Source organism: Rhineura floridana, chromosome 3 (genome assembly GCF_030035675.1).
Source record: "Rhineura floridana isolate rRhiFlo1 chromosome 3, rRhiFlo1.hap2, whole genome shotgun sequence".
NCBI classification, from domain to species: Eukaryota; Metazoa; Chordata; class Lepidosauria; order Squamata; family Rhineuridae; genus Rhineura; species Rhineura floridana.
In genome coordinates this window covers 74,639,581-74,661,312 of record NC_084482.1, presented here as the reverse complement: position 1 = coordinate 74,661,312, position 21,732 = coordinate 74,639,581, and the positions used below count along the sequence as shown (strand labels likewise).

Sequence of the window (21,732 nt, the reverse complement as noted above, 5' to 3'; positions counted from 1 at the left end):
CACTTATGGCTACTCTCAGCTTTTGCTTCCTTTAAAATCAAGAGCTCTAGTATAGCGTGATCACTTTCCCCCAGAGTTCCTGTAGTTGTCACTTCATCTACCAAGTAATCTCGATTAGAATCAAGTCCAAGGATAACTGATCCTCTAGTTGCTTACTCCACTTTCTGTAGAAGAAAGTTATCTCCAACACAAGTCAGGAATTTCTTGGAGGGGCCGTGTTTGGCAGAATTTGTCTCCCAACGGACGTTGGGGTAATTGAAGACCCCCATTAGTACTACATCATGCCTCCTCGAAACATTTGGCAATTTGCTTTTCACAAGTTTCATCCTTGTCTTCTCCTTGATTGGGTGGTCAGCAGTAGACTCCAACTACCATGTTCCTTTTATTCCTTGCCCCGTACATTTTAATCCAGATACTCTGATTTCACTCAGAAAGTTGTAGACTACAAGTCCCATCATCTCTGACCTTTGGTCATGCTGGCTGGGACTCATGGGAGTTGTAGTTCACAACATCTGGAGGGTACCCCATTGGCTATCCATTCTACCTTAGACAGTATGAATATTCCCTCTGTTTTGTTCCCTCCACCTTTCTTTCCAAGTAGAAATTTCTGTGTTTCCTAAAACAGCAAAAGCCTTTCCCCTTTCCTGCTCTGGAGGCTCCCATGGCTTCATTGCCAAAATGTCTTTCCTAATCCATTTGATTTCCCTCACTGTCAAAGGTCTTGATTACTTTGCAAAGACCTTCTTATATGACTCCTCTGCTTCCTCTCCTTTGTCTCTAGCCTCCACGAGGGATTCTCCTTTATGGTCCCCCTGGCACTGGGAAAACGCTTGTGGCCCGTGCTGTTGCAAATGAAACTGGAGCCTTCTTCTTCCTTATCAATGGTGAGAAATGTGACATGGAGGAGGGAAAGGGGGGTGGGTCTTAGGAAACTCCATTCTTCATCCATCATGCACATTCCCTCCAGTCCTTCCTGCCATCCAGAAATAGATTAATAGATGATTAAAGTGACACCAGCGTACAGGAAGTTTACAGACTGTGGGTTATGACCAAAGTAGGCACAGCAGGATTGGTAATAGTGTAATAGTGTTTCTTGGTAGCATGCTGTTTGTGGGCCTCCCCAGTCATTCTCTAACTGTTCTCCTTCCCTACTCTGAAGTACAGAAGATGCTGTTTAAGAATCCTGGACTTTAATTTGTGTACTATCTCCTGTTCTTCTACAGGCCCAGAGATCATGAGCAAACTGGCTGGGGAATCAGAGAGCAACTTGCGCAAAGCCTTTGAAGAGGCAGAGAAGAATGCACCAGCCATTATCTTTATTGACGAGCTGGATGCCATTGCTCCTAAGAGGGAGAAGGTAAGAGATGGCCTCACTGGGAACATTCATCCTGATTTGCTTACACATCTTCCCTTCTGTCATTCATTCATCCCATACTTTTCAATGCATTTCCTCGTCCCTTTTCAAACTGCAAAAAGTCCAGTTGTGTTTTTTAATTAAGTGGATTGGTTGTGCTAGGACGCTTTAATCCACTTTAATTACATGAACCTCAAGTTCCGGTATGCGCTTGAATCCCTCCACAAAATACTGTCAGTCTGGAGGCAACACTAGTCTCTATATGTTGCTATCTCCAGTTTATCTCTTGTGCACAGCCAACAGTAGGAGGTGCAGTGTCCACAATTTTACGCCTAGTGTGGATTATTGACATGAGGGCAGTTGCTCACGTTCTAGTATGTTTTTCACTTTTGCACTCCCATTTCAGACACACGGGGAAGTTGAACGCCGCATTGTCTCCCAGCTGCTCACACTGATGGATGGCCTGAAGCAGCGCTCACATGTGATAGTCATGGCTGCTACTAATCGACCCAACAGCATTGATCCTGCCCTGCGTCGGTTTGGTAGGAGATTTTCTCACATTCTCATCTGTCTGTCCCAGATATTCTCCGCCCTTGGTTTTGGGTCTTAAATCCATGGAAGAAGAAATCAGGGTCCCAATGTCACAAATTGCTCCTAGGGCAGCCTTAAAGATGCTGACTGTTATGAACTTCAAGCTTCTAGCACTCCTGTTTAGCCTATTAGTGCTGTAGCCTCTCCAGTCACCAACCCATCCCAAGGGACACATCCTAACTTCCCGGACCCCTTTCCATTAGGTTCATTGTTTCCTCATCCATATGGTGGTTATATGAACAAAATCACACATTCAGCACTAAGGAATTTAGTTCTTGGTGAGTTCTGGGCTCAGTGCTCCTCTATCCTCTGCAGGGCGCTTTGATCGAGAAATTGACATTGGGATCCCAGATTCTGTGGGAAGGCTGGAAATCCTGCAGATACACACCAAGAACATGAAACTGGCTGATGATGTGGACCTGGAGAGGGTGAGGGACAGGGAATGGAGGAGGTCTGTGGAGAAGCATAGTGGGAGACATGGGATAAACAAAGATGCATGGGCTGTTCAGGGCTTTGTATAGGCTGGATCACACATGAATACTGGATCACACATACGAATACTTACCACTTGATTACCGCAACATAACTTGCATGTCTTAAAGAGCCGTCGCAGATCAAATACAGTAGACAGAGCTTTCATATCATCTCAGGCAATGCCTTTCAACAGTGCCACGTCCCACATTAATCAACACATATCCACACATCAAGTGATGCACCTCATATGTGACCCAGATGTTTTTTTGGGGGGGGGCGTCAATACCCATGCCCTATGTGCAAAGATGATGCACATGAAAGAAAAGAGCTCAGGTTTTTCAGGTGCTTAGGTACTATGGATACTGGGTGTGCAGGAGTCTTAAGAATCCTCGGCATGCATTGGAGATTGCTTATGTGTGCTTGTCAGAGCATGCATATCCTTGTACAGAGACTGTGAATGAAGAGTAGATTGACAGTTCCAGAAAATACTCTGTGTATTGGGGGATGCCTTTATACAGTGCAGGGTTCTCTTCATTTGCCTGAGGTCAGCTAAAGTGTGTGTTGCTTGAGACAGCTGGTTATACCTCCAGCTGTGATGACAGGCTCTTTGGGTCCTGGCAAAGGCTCACTTTCTCAGGAATCTGCTTCAGGAATTGTCCTCTAAGAAGTTGACCCTCCACACATACCCACCCAAATAAAAGGCCTCTCCAATATACACAGTCTGTGGTTACAGGTGGCCAACGAGACACATGGGCATGTGGGTGCTGATCTGGCAGCATTGTGTTCTGAGGCAGCACTACAAGCAATCCGCAAGAAGATGAGCGTCATCGACCTGGAGGATGACACAATCGACGCTGACATCCTCAATTCAATGGCTGTCACTATGGATGACTTCCAGGTTGGTCAGCTACAGCAATCCAATAGTAAGCTCTCTTAACATACCAAAAAATAAAAATCAGCATAGTAACTTGCTTTTCTATGGTTATTATGCTCTCAAAAGATGAATAATCTATTAAAAATGAACAGAGTGGCAGCTTTACTCAAAAGCTTATGTGCTTCCCAAAGTTTGGCTCTGACCAGCACCGCTTAATGCTGATGTTGCTAATAGTTTCCTTGCAAATTAGTTAGAAAATCCATTGCCATATCTCAGTGTATTGTTTTCACATCCACTGAAACTGCTGGCCCACCCTGTTCCTCACTGCAAATCCGTTCCCCAGGCCTGTCTGCAGAACACTAAATTCCTTTGGGTAAGCAGCATTTCTGTGCTAGCTTAGTTTAGTGTTCTTGATTGGGGAAGGGCCGTAGCTCAGTGGTTAGAGCAGTGGCCAGATCTAACTGAATAAGGCAGTTTCTTATGTTCCTGGATTCATCTTGGACAACTAGCTGGGAAACTGAATCCAAGCAAGCTACAGTCTCTGTCCAGGGTGACACAGAATTTCAATGCTTCATGCTACCATGTCAGTCACATTGCTGCCTTTGCTCTCTTCTGTTTTGCAGTGGGCCCTTGGCCAGAGTAACCCCTCAGCACTTCGTGAAACAGTAGTGGAGGTTCCACAGGTTTCCTGGGATGATATTGGAGGCCTGCAGGAAGTCAAGCGTGAGCTACAGGAACTAGTGCAGGTCAGTAGGAAATTGGTATGGTTCAGCCCAGCCCAGATTCTCATAGCTGTAGAATCAGCAACAGCAGTATTTAGCATTTCATTTAGATTTCTGTGGAAAGGCTTCTGTACTTAACGCATGTTTAATGATAAATAACACTGAAAGGGGGGGAAGACAAAATGAAAACTAGTTAAAATTGCTGAGATCCAACTATTGCAAAAGAGCACAAGTCAGCATAGGCCATACAATACTTCATTAACATCAATAAATCAGGACTCTTGCCAGACCAGAGAAGGAATTAAGTTTCAAAAATATGGGCTCCTGTCTACTTAAAATTTGAATCTCGGAGCACTCCAATGAAGTTAATAACATTGATGGTACAGTACATAGTGAGAAAGGTGACTTCTAAGGTAACTGGTTAAACATAACATATTGAATTGCACCAGATAATGTGATGTGATGTACTACAACTCTGAATATTCCTGAAATATAGGGAGGACGAAATCATTTGGCACTCTGTGCATAACGAAATGCGGCACATTGCTTTGAGTGCTGCTGTGTGGGGAAGGAGAGTATGAGTGAGCAGAGACACAGGATAAACATGCAACCCCTCTGTCTCAAAGGAATGTGGTCTTTTCTCATTCCATTCCTGTTCCAGAACTATGGTGGCTGGTGCACATATTCCACAGGCAGATTGGGAGAAATTACACCGGTTGGCCCTAGATTCCAGAGAGGAAAGAGAAGCAGTAATGTAGTATTTCAAGGCTGGTACAGCTGGAAAGTGTGCTGGCTGTATGGTTAGAAAGCGGAAGACCCCCAGTTTCTTAACCCCTTACTCTCTCACCCTCTTCAGTTCCCAGTTGAGTACCCCGACAAGTTCCTGAAGTTTGGAATGACACCGTCACGAGGAGTGCTCTTCTATGGCCCACCTGGCTGTGGAAAGACCCTGCTGGCTAAGGCCATTGCTAATGAGTGCCAGGCCAACTTTGTCTCCATCAAAGGTCCTGAGTTGCTCACCATGTGGTTTGGAGAGAGCGAGGCCAATGTCCGTGATGTTTTTGACAAGGTAAAAAATGGATGTGGCTGAGCAGGGAGGGGAAATCAGGTGGGCACAGATACTGCATACTGTTTTCAGCTTCAGGTAAAGACATTTCTCTTTCGTCAGGCCTTTGAAGAGCAGCAGTAATCTGTATTTTCCAAAGTTGTCAAACAAAGGGATTTGTATACTGAATTTTAAACGAGGTATTCTGCAGCATTGTAAATTGTTTTTGGATTATTTTATATGTCTTTGTTGTAACCTAAGCGGAGACCATGTGATGAAGCGCATGATATACATTTTTATGAATGATCAAGTGAATGAATGATGAGAGTGTTATGGAAACATGCAGAGATACTCTGTGTCTGAGCTGTGTGTGTGTCAGTGTGTGTATTTACCTAAGTAGCAGGCTTTTACCCTGCATTTAGATCACTGAGACTTAAGAAAAGCTACTTTATTTATACAAATACACAATAGATAGGAAAGGCATACCTAATTCTAACTAAGTTGGAGGTGCAATGCCCAGACTTGGGTATTCCCCTCATGGCTCAGGAGAGAGAGCAAAGACAAAGATATCTCCTCTCTCCTCGCACAGTCGAAGAAGAAGACCCAAAGGAAGGAGGGGCAGGTCAGTTTCCCTGAGCATATCAGTTTACAACGGAACTAAGTAAGGTAGAGAACAGTTCAGGTAAATGTAGGCAAGCCTAGCCAGCTGGAGGACCCTAACTCTGTCTTCCTTCTGGAATATACACAAAAGAACCCAAAGAGAAGTTGCTCTTGACCCGCCTTCCAACAGAGACGACAGGAACTGGAGAGTCCAGCTACATGCCAGTAGCCCGTATGAAAGAACCAAAAAATGGTAGGGGAATTATAGGGCACTAATTCCACAGCTTTTTGTTAAAGGAGGTCACTGGTAGTATGTTAGGTTTCATAGACTTATTGGTCCCACACTGGGACAGATACCCCATTTCTCTATAGCCCTTATTTTTCACAGTTCTTGTATTCCATTCTTGTAGGCAGTCTGAAGGTCTGTCCACTCACCCAGAATTAACTTATTTCTAACACATTCTTTGGGAACCCACTGGGTTAGGAACTCCATTGCCAGTAGGTCAGCTTGGCTACCATCCAGCCCTCACCTCATTTCACTTCTTCAGCTCGTGTATTTAGGAACAGGTAGCTGGTGCACCCTGTGCTGGGATGCCTGATGCTAGAAGGATGCAGGGCCTTCCAGCATTAGATGCAACCTTGGTCGGTCTCATCTCTTCCCCTCCATTAATCCAGCTCCCATTGGTACTTGTTTTCTCCAGGCCCGGCAGGCTGCTCCCTGCATCCTATTTTTTGATGAGCTGGACTCCATTGCCAAAGCCCGGGGTGGTGGTGCAGGAGATGGTGGAGGTGCAGCTGACCGTGTCATCAACCAAATACTCACAGAGATGGATGGCATGACCAACAAGAAGACTGTTTTCATCATAGGTGCCACCAACAGGTGAGGGAGGGTGGAGATGTTTCGGCAAATTGTGCATAAGAACTATACTTGGGGCTCCTCTCAAACAAAGCTACTCTGATCATATATGAGCAACACCAGTCTATTTGTCTGAGTGCCAGCTCAGCCACGACCCTCAGACTCTGACCCGTTTTACCCCAGTGCTCACTAGGGTGAGGTGAAACTAAGTCTTGTTGGGAAAGAATTAGACCGGGACCAGTTCATGGGAGATGAGCCCCTACAGCAGTGAGGAGGAACCGCTTGATTGGATCTAGGCTTCAAGGCTTCCAGATCCAGAATGTGAAGGTCTTTGCAGTCACACAGCCCTCCGCAGGCCACACCACCCCCCAATGACACTCCATGGCCGACTCTCACATTTGCCTGCCTGCCTTCCAGTTAGTGTCTCTGTCTCTCACTGAGCAGTGAGAGAAAGGCTTTGTTTCCAACTGCACCCTGAGAAGGTTAACTTGGGAGGCTCTCTCTTATCCAGGGAAGGTTGTGTCTCCGAATTCACCCATAGCGGGGACATGTAACTCAAAGGCTTGTATAGGCTCTCCTCACTTAAGCTCCTCCATCAGTTTAGCCTCTGCCCAATGCAGACATGTTTTTCTCATCTCTGCCCAAAGCAGACATGTTTTCCTCTCTCTCTTTCTTGCTTTTGAGCTCAGGTTTATTTTTACAGTTTCGCCTATACTTTCCTTCCTTACGTTAATTCAGCCTCCCACGCATCGCAGGAGTTAATCCTACTCTCCTTTTGCCCTTATCCTCAACACCCCAGGGAGTGTTGCTGGCATAAACTGGATGGTAGAAAGGCACTCAAGACTTACATTCTGGGGATGGAGGCCTTTAGACAATCCAATAGTCTTTTTGTCTTTTCCATCCAACTTCACGTGGGAAGGAGGGAGGAACGGGCCCCTCCATTGCCCTGTAGACACAGGGCTGCATAGCCCTAGCCTGTGAAACTCACAATTTGCCACTTATATACAGATCATGGGACATTTCACTTAGGCCATTAGCCACATCAGCAGCCCTTTTCACTAATGCTAATATTACTGCAGCTGCCGTGTGGCCATGTGGCTGTCTTAATGCCTGGCGAATACAGATGCCAGGTTAAACCTCCATGCATCCATGGAAGCAGCCTTCAGAAGGAGGATTCTCCAGAATGTTCTGCCTCAAATTTAGACAGCCACTTAACATTTGCTTGGAACCCACCATTAGATCTCACCTAGCTTTGGCATGTCCCTCTATGTAGATGACCCTCGTGTCAATCTGAGAACATTGGTTCACTTACCATGAGTGGGCCTTCTATGTTGGCATAGGCCAAGGAGACATCCACTGCCACACCTTAGTCCATGATGATGGCTGTCTACTCATACACTTCATACACTCACAGCTTCCCTTAATACAAGGTTATGCCTCCTTCCTTACTGATTCTTCTTATCTGTCTTCACTGCGGAATCTGTTTTTTTGCTTTAAGCTGCGTCACAAATAAACTGAGTGAGGAGCTTAAGTGAGGAAAGTCTATGCAAATCTTTGAGTCGCATGTCCCTGTCTTGGGTGAATCAGGAGCCACAATCCTCTAAATGGATGTCTCCCTATGCCAGTCTTAGAAGGCACATTCACAGTAAGTAAGCCAGTTTTCCTGTTTCAGCGTGCAGCAAGGAAACAAAGGGAGGAAATGCTTCCAGAGAAAAAGAATGGTCGCTGGTATGCAGACCCTGACCACTTTACCCCAAAGGAGTCTGTGTCTCTGGGTGAAAAAGATTCTCTACCCCAGTCATTCCCAACCAGTGTGCCTCCAGATGTTGTTGGACCACAACTCCCATCAGCCTCAGCCAGCATTGCCAATGGTCAGGAAAGATGGGAGTTGTGGTTCAACAACATCTGGAGGCACACTGGTTGGGAAAGGCTGCTCTACCCCCTGCCTTACAGCTAAATACCTGAGACTGGATACACCAATCTGTGCTGTTGTTCAGCTGAGATGCAGAATGCCATATCTAGGGTGAAGCAATACCCCTTGAACACATTCTGTCTCTTTGACCCCCAGGCCAGACATCATTGACCCAGCCATCCTTCGTCCAGGGCGTCTGGATCAGCTCATCTACATCCCATTGCCTGATGAGAAGTCTCGTGTAGCTATCCTCCAAGCCAACTTGCGAAAGTCACCTGTCGCCAAGGTCAATTAAGGCAGGGTTGAAAATGGGTGGGAAGGTGAAACAGAGTGGGAAGGAGATAGTAAAAGTGGGGATTGGATTCTGAGATAACATCCTGGTCTTCACTGCCTTCTAACAGAGGAGGATATATTGCATGAAAAGTGTCTTTCTCTCTTCTTTGAAGAGGGAATTTTCTTTGTGTTACATGAACTTGCTGGAAAGACCCTGCTATCTTTCTCCAACAGGATGTGGACTTGAATTATTTGGCTAAGATAACACATGGCTTCTCAGGTGCTGACCTCACTGAAATATGTCAACGTGCCTGCAAACTTGCCATCCGTGAGGCCATTGAGATGGAAATCAAGGCAGAACGGGAACGCCAGCATCATAAATATGCTGCCATGGTATGGTAACAAGACTTCCCCACATCCCAACAGGGCCAGGCCAAATTCCTCACATTGCCTCATGCCCTGCTCTTGCCGTCAGTGATATGTCCTGCATTGTCTTCTGGAACCTTTACAGCCACCACCCATCATTGGGCCACAATATCCTCGTAGAGCTGTGGAGCTAATGAGGACACAGCTTGACAGTGCTTTTTCTGCCCTTTGTGACAGGATGATGATTATGACCCAGTGCCAGAGATCAGACGTGATCACTTTGAGGAAGCAATGCGCTTTGCACGCCGCTCTGTCAGTGATAATGACATACGCAAGTATGAGATGTTTGCCCAAACATTACAGCAAAGCCGTGGCTTTGGTAACTTCAGGTAACGTTGGAAGAACCTTGTGCTTCCTCTTTCCCAAAGCTAGAGTTTCACTTCAGTGCAGTGGATGGGGCATGACCCTCCAGATGTTGTTTGACCACAACTCTCATCGTCCCTGACCACTGGCCATGTTGACTGGGGCTGAGGGGGTTGAAGTCCAGCAACATCTGGAGGGTGAGATGGTATGGGGAAACTTGGCCATCTTTTCAGATGAGATACAGGAACCTCAGCTTGACTCCGCCATGTGCTCCTTTGGAGGAAGGTGCAGGATATAAACTTAATAAATAAATACTATCAGGATTATTTCTGAGGGCTGTGTTCCATCATCCCAAGCATTTGATTATGATTACTTTTTACTAAAAGTATGCCCCAGCAAGGCCTTCAAGTTATTTTAGGAGATTAAGGCAGCAATCCAATACATGGCTACTCAGAAGTAAGCTCCATTGGGTTCAGTGTGACTTACTCCCAGGTACGTATGTATTAGATTACAGTTTAAATTCCATATACAAATCAGAGTACCATTCAAAATGAAACAAAAATCCCAGCAAAAATCAGCACAAGACCATTCATAAAACAGCATTGCCTGATCCAGCTATGGAGATCCACAGGCATAAACTGACTTGTGTGCAGACATCGCCTGCAGATTGGGAACTGCAGACATATACATTAGATGCACATTAGACTAAGAATCTAAGCGAGGATGCAATCTCTCCCTATTGCACTACTTTGAATGGGATGACTTTTGAGGCGCATTGGAATGTGCATCACATCCGCATTCTTGAATTAGTTGCACCTTTAACACCTTGCTAATGCTTGGGTGCAATCAGATCTGGGCCCATGTTCATAAAGCAGAAGAAGCAACCCAACTCTCTCCGGCATCAAACCGGTGCTGCTCTTTATCTCCACAGGTTTCCATCTGGAAAGCAGAGCAGCGGTGGAGGAGGAGGGAGCAGCGGGAACACCAGTGGCCAAGGAAGCCTCTTCCAGGAGGAGGGTGATGATGATCTGTACAACTGATTGTATAGGAAACGCCTACTTTTGCTGGTGCTCTTTGCCACGTATTCTCATAGTTATTGTGCTGTTAATGCAAGGGCTGATGTTTGAGCCCCAGCACCTTGCCCTCATTCTTGTATGTGGAATCTGAGCTCTGAGAAACAAAACACCTCATGCCTAATTTTGGCATGTGAAGCCAGGTGCCTTTCAGTTATTGTGGTTGTCTTGGCTACTACCAGGAATCTCATCATATAGCTCGCCCTTGTGCTTGTTGGACACTAAGGTAGTACCCACAGAAGTCACCAGGGGGAGCCAAAGCCTAAGCAGCTGTCATTAGAGCTTTAAGAATTGTCAAGCTGGATCAGAGCTAAGGTCCATCTAGTCCAGTACCCAACAACAACCAGCCAGATGCCTCTCAAAATGCAGAAGCAGGATGTAAAGCAACCACTTGTCCCTTTATCTCATCTCAAACCACGCCAAGCAGATGTCTGCTGCTTGTAGTATTTGTATTGATAGCTTCCACTTTTGGAACACTGGTGACTGGAGCATCTACGTCATGCCAGCTCCACGTGCAAAGCAAGAAGGCCTGCCTTCTGTTGGGTCTTATCGCACAGCAAAATCAGCTTTTGAAGCCTGCATTATGCATGAGGCCAGTGGACTCCAATTTGTGATACCATTTGACAGATTTCTGGGTGTCTAATAAACTGAAAGTGCATGTCTGTTACTGAATTTTATAAAAGCCTGAAGCGTGTAGTGTCTTGTGTGTGCTGACTTTACCCGAACCTATGCAGGGGCTAGAATGGCATGGGACAACACAAGGGGATGCTGTTCAGATCTGAACTGGCAGGGAGTATTTGTAAGAAAGACATAGGTTTGTCTCTCTCACCATCTATTCTGGGATAATACTAAAATTTCCCTTCTATTGTCCATTTGCCAGATTTCAGCCAGGTTTCTAGAGGCCTAGTCTCTGCACCAGTACCATCCGCTAGTCCCAGGAGGAGGCAACAACAGGCAGAGCAGAGAAATCACAGAAGGAATACTAAATACATTGAAAGATAAATGGGGAACTCTGCCTACCAGATCAGTAGGGCTGGCAGAGGTAGCTGACAGCAGGAATGCTGGGATTTAGTCAGTAACGTGCAGACAAAGTGCAATAGGACAGAACGTTCCACCAAAATACTTTATTGCAGAATGACCAGCACCAATTAACAGTTCTCACAAGCTGGCTTATCGACATGCAGCAGCCCAGAGCTGCAGACTTTGCAGGCCAAGCTTTTCCTACTGCCCCCAGTATAACAGCATCTGGAGGGTTCTGCACTAAGGCTGCAATCCAATTCATGTCTACTCAGAAGTAAGCTCTGTGGCGGTCAATGGGACTTACTCCCAGGTAAGCATGTATTGGATTGCAGCCTTAGTGTTTCACCCACCTCTACAGTACAGTACATTGTAGGGCCTTTAATAGCCTCCCACCTCTTTGGAGTCCATGGTGGTCCAGGCAGGTTTCCTGTTGCAAATGTACCTGATGCTTAGCAGTCTCTTTCCTGTCTATGGAAATGATGCCATGTGAGTTTACTTATAAGTGCTTCATTCTGGAAAGAGCTTTCTCTCTTCCCATTGAGTTTGGGAAGCCTTAAGCTAGTGCTTTTATAGATCGCATTTCCAGCCCTCTTTCCCCCCGTCCAGCATGCCCCATTCTCATTCAGGGGTTTCCTGGAATTACCACGTTTGCAGCTAATCTAAATGCTGCTCGGAGGTATCGGCCATGGGTCCTAGCTCTGCTCTCCTGTTTTAGGAAAGGAGGTTATGCAGGGCTCCACCCCACCCCACCCCACCCATGGACGGACATGCTGCTGCCTCTGAGGAAGGGCACCAATTTATGTACGTGTTCTTTTGCACAGCACTGAACTTCAGCAGCCTCTAGAAAGGGATGTGGAAAGAACATCATGGGCCCAGAGTGACCAGGTCACTGCAGGACAGCAGATTAAATAGAATGCTGTACATCATATACAGTGGATGGTGAAATGCCTAAACCAAATCCCCTAAGGAAGAATGCCAAGGGTCTCCTTTTCTGTTTATCACCACAGACATTGCCTCCTTGCATAGTAAATAAATCCACAAGTATGCCTCATGCTCATGAGAGGCTGTAGTTGAACCATGCAAGAGGGTCATGGATGGCACTGACATCTCACCACTTTGGACTAGAGCACTAATAACTCATGCTTTCCATCTGCCCTGGACAGCTTGTACCAGGAAAGTGTTGGATGCATTTAGCATGCACTTAATCATTGCTTTTCTGTCATCAACATTACCAGAACTTATGAAGCTGGTTTACACTGAGTCAGACCATTCATTCCTCTAACCAGTATTGCCTCCTCCAGCGTATTGGAAGTGCTCCAGGATCTGAGGCAGAATTCTTTTCTGCCCCTACTGAACTGCAGGTGTCAAATTGAACCCAGGACATTTCGTAAGCGCTGCCACGCTGCTTCCCCCCGCCCCAAAGATCATCATTCTATAAAAAGTCTCCAGAAGAGATCCAATGTCTCTGATCCATAGGGAGGTCCCAACTAGGCCGGGAGCAGGCCTAGTAGGATGCTCTGCTCCATCATCTTTAATCCCATTGTTTTCCAGGGTTAAACTGAGAATGCCATAGTGACTCCTGTGTTACCTGCAGTGCTGCCAGCCAAGGGGCCTGGATGCTGACTTACTTAACCCCAAGGAGATATTTGTGCAGACAATGGAGAATGTGCAAAGTGCTCCTCAGGGGGCCTTCATAGTAGAGGTTCTCCTGCTTGCCCCTGCCAGCCCTCCAGCAGCAATGCTGCGCTCAGAGCTTTGGAAGGAGCTGGCCTCCCAACGGTCAAAGCGGACCCCTTTGAAATCTGGGCGCCGAAGAACTATGGCGAGGAGCTTGCGCAGGACAGCACGCCGAAGCAGGATATATACCCAGGGATCCAGGATCTGGTTCCAGGAGGCCAAGCGCACCCCAAGGAAGAGCAGCTGCTCATAATTAAGGGCTCCGTGGGAGCTGCTCACCGACAGTATGACAAAGACCTGGGAGTGAAAAGGGGAAAGCACAGCAGTCAGAGGACAGCAGTTCTGCAGAGACCTTATAGCTTCTTACTGCCTGGTCCCTCCAGTGATAGGGAAAGCTTGAAAACAGCAAAGCAGGAACTCCCCACATGCACACCACACTGAATCTGCAAGTGTAGTTCATAGTGCCTTCCATACTCAACAAGGCTACATTTGTTCCCTTAAAAGAGAACTTCCAAGTCTCCGGAGTCCATGGGCTCACCAAGGGGATGGTTCATTGCCTGGACTTTAAAGGAGGACCTACCAAATCTGCTTCCCAGAGGCCCATGTGTAAAAATCAGTTTGAACTGATGCTTGGTCCTCTTAGTATCAACACTAGAAATATTCCAGTTTTGATTTCCCTCCCCCCAGAACACACCTTCCCTGCTCAGAGAGTCACATTACTCAGGTGCAAGTGTTAGTGCCATTAGAACTACAGAGAGGGGCCATACCTCAGTGGTAGAAAACATGTCATGGATGCAAAAGGTCCCAGGTTCAACCCTTGGCCTCTTCACATAGGACTGGGGAAGGGACCTTCTTTGAGATGCCACTGCCAGGCAGGGTAGACAAATGGAGTCCCATTCCTCATCAAGGCACTGCACACACCCAAACGTTCCACCCACCCACATGGAGACTGTAACGGATGCTCACCAGCACCAGAAAGCCCTGCTCTGTTGCTGCAGCTCCCCTTGCAGCTCCCTCTTAGAAGTACCACCAATTGTGCCATTCTTCCCCAACCCCACCTCGCCTCCACTCACCAGCAAGGGGCTCCAGCAGATGCAGGAAACCACCATGATGCCCACCAGCTGCACAACCATCTCAATGTCATGGGCTTTGGCCCGCCGGTGCCCACATTTGCGCTGACCCCGGAGTCGGGCCCGCACCAGGTTGAGTCCACTGAATGTGTTGCAAAAGAGAGAGGCCACCAGGGAGGCCAAGCCTAGCAAGGAAAAGAGCAGAGCAAAGGCCACATCAGGCCACGCTTCTGCCCCTCGCACCTTGATGAAGCACCAGGTGCCTTGGGCCTGGACAACATAGCTCCCAAAGTGGCAGAGAGGCATCAGAGCAATGGCGAGGGCGGTGGCCCACAGTCCTAGCAAGGAAAGCTTAGTTCGGCCTGGCGTGACCAAGGAAGCATGCAACAAAGGACGGGTAATGCCCACACAGCGCTCCACCGCCATTATGCAGCCCAGAAAGAGCGGACATAGTCCGAAGAATACCATTGAGGCTCCGAAGAACTGGCAGAGGGCTCTGGAAGGGTCCATGGCTTCCCACTTACGTCCTGTGGCATAGAGACGCAGCACAAAGGAGCCTGGGATTACATGGCCTGCCAGGTCAGTGATAACCAGGCTGCTGGCAAAAAGCAGGAAGGTGGCTTTGGACCGGCGCCGGAAGCGGGCATAGGACTGTACCAGGATAGCTAGTGCCACGACATTGGAGACAGCACCCAGAGTCAGAGAGAAAATGGGGGCAGCTGGTGAAGAAGCACTGACTGGAGGCATGGTCTTCATCAGCTCTGTGGAATATGAGGAGCTGTTCACCAGAGGGATGGTGGCAGGAGGTGCCTGGGAACCATTGGGAGGGTGGATGGTAAACATCCTGTCAGAGACTGTCTCCAGGGGCAGGCATCTGCAAGGGGAAAAGAAGGGTGTCAGAAAATGTGCTCCATAAGGTAGAAAGAATCCCTAAGAACACTTATCTAGGGAACCCAGCCCACCTCCCTAAAAGATTTGCCTTTGCCTCCTATTCTGCTCTGCAGCACAGGGAAGAAAAGCGCTTGAGAAGGTTGGAAGAGCACTTCTTTCCCACCAGAAACTTTTTTTGGGAGCTACAAATCCAGCAGAGAACTGTTTCACCTCCCCACCTCTCTTCCCAGGCTCCTGCAGAAGCCAGAGGAAGGAGAATAATAATAATAATAATAATAATATTTAATTTGTTTGTCACCTATCTGGCAATTAGCCACTCTAGGCGACGTACATTAAAAAAGATAAAATACAATAATATCAGATGCAATCACATTAATAACAATAGATAGAAATACTGGACAGTCATCAATACATATAAAAGCAATTATATTAACAACATACGATAGATGACAGACTCATGACGATTTACCCATCCCAAGGACCTCAAAGGCTTGTTGGAATAGCCACGTCTTCAGGGCCTTGCGGAATACATCTAGGGAAGGGACATGTAGAAGATCACATGGGAGGGAGTTCCAGAGAGTGGGGGCCACCACAGAAAAGGCCTTCTCCCTAGTACCCACCAACCTAGCTGTTTTGGTTGGCGGGATTGAGAGAAGGCCTTGTGTGGCTGATCTAGTTGGGCAGCATAATTGGTGGCGGTGGAGGCGCTCTTTCAGGTAAGCTGGGCCGAAACCGTACAGGGTTTTAAAGGTTAAAACCAACACCTTGAATCGGGCCCGGAAAACAACCGGCAGCCAGTGTAGATAGATAATACTGGCGTGATGTGGTCCCGTCGGCGGCTGTTGGTAAGTAAGCGTGCCGCCGCATTCTGTATAAGTTGTAATTTCCGGGTCGTTTTCAAGGGTAACCCCACGTAGAGCGCATTACAGTAGTCCAATCGAGAGGTGACCAGGGCATGCACCACGAGCAGGAGCTGTTGAACAGGGAGGTAGGGTTGCAGCCTACGTATAAGGTGTAATTGATACCAAGCTGCCCGGCTCACAGCCGAAATCTGAGCCTCCATGGACAGCTTGGAATCAAGAACAACCACTTTTCTTTTTTCTCCGCACTTATGACTTCTCTGAATTATATTGTTTTGCCTGCCATCCTCTTTGGTCTTGCCCTGGAATCTGATGGGATTCCTACCCCATCCCTCACCTTCCTTCTATTTCATGTCCTTAAATTTGCAAGGAAGGCTGGACAGAACCATGGTCATCTGAGATACAGTAGGGCCCCACTCATATGGTGGGTTACGTTCCAGACTCCCGCCAAAAAGCGAAAATCGCCAGAAAGTGAGACATAGCGCGCGATCAGCTGTACAGTACAGCTGGAGCGTGGTGGCTGGAGTTCCCCCCGCTACAGCTGTAGCACCGGGAGCTCCAGCCGCCATGCTCCAGCTGACAGCGCTTGGCCCCTCAAGCTTCCCACACTGCAGCTGATCGCGAGGTACAGCTGATCGCTCCGCTGGCGCCATATTAGCGGAACACCGAAAAGCGGGGCACCAAAAAGCAGGGCCCTACTGCACTTCCATTAAGTGGTGATGAAAAGGAAAACTAATAGGAACTGGGGGAGGGAGGAAAAGTCCCTGAAAAACCTCGGAAGCTGAAAGTCAAAGTGCTGATTCCACAATATGAAGCCATTGGAGCCCCCTTGACCATTTTCATAAAGGATCGCAGTGCAGGCACAGATACTTGACTGGTCCTCATCAGTCTGGGAACAGGGACTGTACAGGATGGAGACCCACTCATGAGAGAGACAGCGGTGAATGCTAATTGGGAGAATTGGAATATTTTCTTTTAACATTTTTGAAAGAAATACAAAAATAAAAACTTGTTTATTTATTTATTTTAAGTTGCATTGTTTTTCCCATCACAGCCATCCTGGTCAAGATATAAATGGAGGGAGGGGAAATAGATTTTTCTGGTTTATTTGCAACATCATTTGGTAATGTAAACATGTTTAACATTACAACCACAAAGCATGCGACAAATTATCACATTCTTTGGATTGTACAGGTCATCATAATACTAAACCAAAAGGCAAAATGCGATGAGGACAAGTTGGGGCCTGGCATCTGCTGTCCAAATGGACATCAGGTCAAGAAGCTGCTGCAAACAGTTCAGAAAAGCCTGTAGTTAGTAGCAGTCTTAAGATGAAGCACTGTAACTCAGATTACGAGGACGCTGCCATTATTTTTGCCCCAGCTGACCAAAGGTGCAATCAAATATATATCACGTAGTTCAGTAGGACTTACTCATAAGTATGTTTAGGACTGCACCCTTTAAACTTGCTTAGCACCTCTTGCACTCCATCTGAATAATGTTACCATCTGCAGACTTTAGGGCTTCAACGAGATGCTGAAGAAAAGTTCTGAAAAACTCAAAACCTAGTTAACTTTTTTGTGATACTTTAGATGGTCCTAATAAAAGTATTACCCTATTATGATTTTTGGATTTTTTTCTTAATGGACCAACACATCTACCTAAGATTGTATACTATTTGAAAGAGAAACATGCTCTTCTTATGATGGATAATGGCGTATAGTTTTATAAACTCATCTATTAGTACCAGAAGCAAATTGTATTATTAAGCTATAGCCATAACTACCACTTTTACTGCAGGTGTGTGTGTATTTAAATAAATACCTTTTTGTATTAAGCATATGTAGTATAAGATTCAGAGTAACTGAATCACTCTATATCTTTTTTTAAAAAAATCTGGATCAAGTAACCTGAGTCTATGAGTGATTCATAGCTTCTAATGCACTAGAGCTCCCATTTGCCTCTGTACATGTGAAACAGAATCCAGAGAGGTGTGCTTAACAAATGATTGATATGCTTGCCCCTAGTTAACATCCTTTAACTTCTGGTTGTAGGAACAGTAGGGTAATGGTGGTAAAAGGGTGGTCATTTTTCATCCTTTTAACATGCATTCATTTGAGGGGACACAGTCACAATTGGGAGAAAGGAGATTTGTTTATTTACTATATTAGCAGTAATTAGTGTAGGTTAATTATTGAGAGGTATAAAATATTAGGGCTATGATATTTGATTAATTGGTTAATCAGAACATTTCGCTGACTAAAAAGTAGTCCTTGATTAATCAGGCAGCAGATATATATGGAGAGTATATTCATTGGAATCAACAGTACTTAAGATAATCATGAATAACCCATTGGCCTCTTCATTGTGGAGTGCCACAGGGTTCTATCCTCTCTCCCATGCTATTCAACATCTACGTGAAACCGCTGGGAGCAATCATCAGGAGTTTTGGGTTGCAGTGCCATCAGTATGCAGATGACACTCAGCTCTATCTCTCCTTTAAGTCCTCACCGGAGTTGGCTGTGAACACCATGTCCAAGTGCCTGAAATCCGTAAGTGGATGGATGGGAGAGAATAGACTGAAGCTGAACCCCGACAAGACTGAGGTATTACTTGTGGGAGATAAAAGGAAGTTAGGAATTACTGACCTGATGCTTGATGGGGTAAGTTTACCCCTGAAGGACCAGGTCCGCAGTCTTGGGGTCATACTTGACTCCCAGCTGTCCATGGAGGCTCAGATTACAGCAGTGAGCCGAGCAGCTTGGTATCAATTACATCTGATACGGAGACTGCGTCCCTATCTTCCTGTTCACCAGCTCCCTCAGGTGATACATGCCCTGGTCTCCTCTTGCTTAGACTACTGCAGTGCGCTCTACGTGGGGTTACCCTTGAAAACGGTCCAGAAATTACAGCTGGTACAGAATGCGGTGGCACGCTTGATTACGCATAGCCGTCGCTGGGATCATATCACCCCAGTGTTATTAGATCTTCACTGGTTACCAGTTGTTTACCGGGCCCAATTCAAGGTGTTGGTGTTGACCTTTAAAACCCTATACGGTTTCGGCCCAGTATATCTGAAGGAACGCCTCCAGAATCACCAATTGTGCCACCTGACGAGATCAGCCTCGCAAGACCTTCTCTCGGTCCCACCGGTGAGAACAGCTAGGCTGGTACGGACCAGAGAGAGGGCATTCTCTGTTGTGGCCCCCACCCTCTGGAATGCCCTCCCTTTCGATCTCAGACATGCTCCCTCCTTGTCCAGCTATCGCCGAGCCTTGAAGACCTGGCTGTTCAGGCAGGCCTACAAGATTGGGACAGATTAATTTTATGTTAGAATTGAATTAACGGATGGTTTCTTTAGTTTAAAATTTGATTATGTTGATGTATATGTATTGCTTTTATTCTTGTTGTTCGTCGCCTAGAGTGTCCCTAACCCGGACAGATAGGCGGCTGAAAAATAAAATTTATTATTAATTTATTTATTATTGATTTCAGTAGGCTGACCCTAACCATGACTAAGTTTGGATCCAATCCATTATTTTTAAGACATGAAAATAATGATGTGCCATCTTAAAAGCGGCATTCACCAATTTCTTTTAGAAGACTGATAAAGGAACGATTCTTCTTATATTATGCTTGCTACTACTACAGGTGTGCACATTATCTACAAACCAAGCTTCAGAAATGATGTTTTTATCTACATGCAAACTTATGCAAATTTAACCAGTCACGATTAATAATCTGTGATGCTGTATGGTAACCATTATGCAATACCAGGCTCCTGGTACTCTTATCTAACGTCGTCATTCCCCTTTCAAGCCCAACATAATCCAATAGTCCATTCAACCCCATTTCTTCCTCGGTGGGGAAGGAGCCATGACCGCTGCCTCCTAAACTGCTACTGTCACATACAGTAGACTAAGACTACATCTCACCCTTTTGCTCTGAAACCAATTAATTACTGAGTAACTACCATTATTTATAACTGTCTACAAGAATCCGCATTCCAAGCTGCCTACAAGCCAGCCAAACAAGGTTGGAAAACCTGTTAAAACAGAGCAGTTTCAATTTGTGTTTAAGGCGTTCATACCCAAGATCACTCTCTTTTCCTCACCTCTGATAACCGGTCGCCCACTGTTGCCCCCAGACACTGGGACGCATTCATCTCCCTGCTCCACACGCCTAAAGTACACGCAGAAAAGAGATACTACTCCAACGCACCCCAGCACTGTCTGGAACCATCCTGGCTGTGAGCGCACCAGTCAGAGGGGTTACTATAGCGCAGTAAGTCTACGCTGAGAATGTCGGGAGCGCCACCCTTGAGAGCGCCCCTTCTCAACACAGCGGCGTCTCCCAGAGATTCGCTTATCCGGGGTGGATCTCAGGACCGGAGGGACACGCGCCGTCCTTTTAGGGCTCATCCGCCTTGAGCGGGGTTGCCTTCATATCCTCCCGAGAGCGCCATAGCGCCCAGCCAGCACACCTTTCCCTTTCGCCAACTCCCGGCCCCCTCTCCATCTCGAGCTGGTGGGATGAAGAGCTTGAAGGTGATCAAAGCCTGCAGCAGGTAACTCACCTTCTCCAGGTTGCGTGCGTCCAACGCGACCGAGTCTCGCCTTCCGTGCCGCTCTGTGCTCAGCCCGAAGTACGCACCGCTCAGCTCAGTTTTGCCTCGCCCTTCCCCGCTCATCTGCGAGTTTATAGGACGGACATCGCCCACTTCTGCCACTAGGGGACGCTATGAACTCCTCCTACTCCTACTCCTCCGTCGCCCTCCAAAGAAGGATTTGCTCCTCAAGAGCCAACAGAAACTGCAAAACTCCTCTCCTACAAGAAAGTCCTATTCTGTACCTTCAGACACAAGATCACTATCGTCATGAAATCTGACAAAGCCTCTCTAACTATTATAGCTGGCTAGGGATTAGATTTCCCCCACTGCTCAACATGCATTGAAGGGTGTGGAGGGAATCCCCTCTTTAAATACCCTTTAATCACCTTGTGAATAGAACCTACTGCTTAAAGGGAGTAAAGAGGTAATTCACCCCCATAAAGCATTTTTATACACTCCACCATCTGGATATGCCAGTGTGGTGTAGTGGTTAAGGTGTTGGACTACGACCTGGGAGACCAGGGTTCGAATCCCCACACAGCCATGAAGCTCACTGGGTGACCTTGGGCCAGTCACTGCCTCTCAGCCTCAGAGGAGGGCAATGGTAAACCACCTCTGAACACCACTTACCATGAAAACCCTCTTCATAGGGTCGCCCATAAGTCGGGATCGACTTGAAGGCAATACAACCATCAACCACCCTCTGGAGGCACCCAATGACCACTCTCACCTGGGGCCAGCATCCAGACAGCATTCTTCTTGAGTATTCATCCTGATTTGGGGACCCAATGATATTTGGGCAGTGAGACATGATTGCCCTTTCAATACTGCTTGCACCTGCAACCGTTTCGGGGGGACATACTGCTTTGTTTCTAATCAGGGTGTGTACTGTAACTTTCTGCCAAATCCTGTACTGCTATTGGGAAAGGGGACTGTTGTCTGGCTTTAGTTGCACTGTAGCGCAAGTGTGCTCCTCCAGATGGTAATAATGCAGCAACACTGAGAAAGCATCTCAAAACTAGTAAAGTGGAATGATGTGCATATGGTCCAAAATAAATCCACTGCTAATCCACTGTTATCGCACCATCGACATAGTCCAGAA

General features: G+C 46.7%; 2 protein-coding genes across 6 annotated transcripts in view; one reads left to right on the top strand and one right to left on the bottom strand.

Annotated features, from left to right (window-relative positions):
• Positions 1–11,185, top strand: part of LOC133380072 (transitional endoplasmic reticulum ATPase-like) — a 40,042-nt gene extending 28,857 nt beyond the window's left edge. For all 4 annotated transcript variants that reach the window (XM_061616606.1, XM_061616605.1, XM_061616607.1 and 1 more), the window contains exons 7-18: positions 782–884; positions 1,224–1,357; positions 1,761–1,896; positions 2,261–2,373; positions 3,153–3,317; positions 3,917–4,039; positions 4,872–5,084; positions 6,362–6,540; positions 8,585–8,714; positions 8,936–9,094; positions 9,305–9,456; positions 10,362–11,185. In XM_061616606.1, the coding sequence (XP_061472590.1) occupies positions 782–884; positions 1,224–1,357; positions 1,761–1,896; positions 2,261–2,373; positions 3,153–3,317; positions 3,917–4,039; positions 4,872–5,084; positions 6,362–6,540; positions 8,585–8,714; positions 8,936–9,094; positions 9,305–9,456; positions 10,362–10,470 (1,716 nt within the window). In that variant the 3' untranslated portion in view covers positions 10,471–11,185. The remainder of the gene's footprint in view (positions 1–781; positions 885–1,223; positions 1,358–1,760; positions 1,897–2,260; positions 2,374–3,152; positions 3,318–3,916; positions 4,040–4,871; positions 5,085–6,361; positions 6,541–8,584; positions 8,715–8,935; positions 9,095–9,304; positions 9,457–10,361) is intronic.
• A 427-nt stretch (positions 11,186–11,612) lies between these two features.
• Positions 11,613–20,731, bottom strand: PTGER1 (prostaglandin E receptor 1). 2 transcript variants are annotated; one of them, XM_061616609.1, is made up of 3 exons: positions 20,598–20,731; positions 14,274–15,144; positions 11,613–13,497 (listed from the first exon to the last, which is right to left on the bottom strand). In XM_061616609.1, the coding sequence occupies exons 2-3, from the start codon at positions 15,111–15,113 to the stop codon at positions 13,204–13,206; spliced, it is 1,134 nt and encodes a 377-aa protein (XP_061472593.1). In that variant the 5' UTR covers positions 15,114–15,144; positions 20,598–20,731; the 3' UTR covers positions 11,613–13,203. The 2 variants fall into 2 exon arrangements, with proteins under 2 accessions (XP_061472593.1, XP_061472592.1); XM_061616608.1 differs by lacking the exon at positions 20,598–20,731 and adding an exon at positions 20,136–20,405.
• Positions 20,732–21,732: the final 1,001 nt, after the last annotated feature.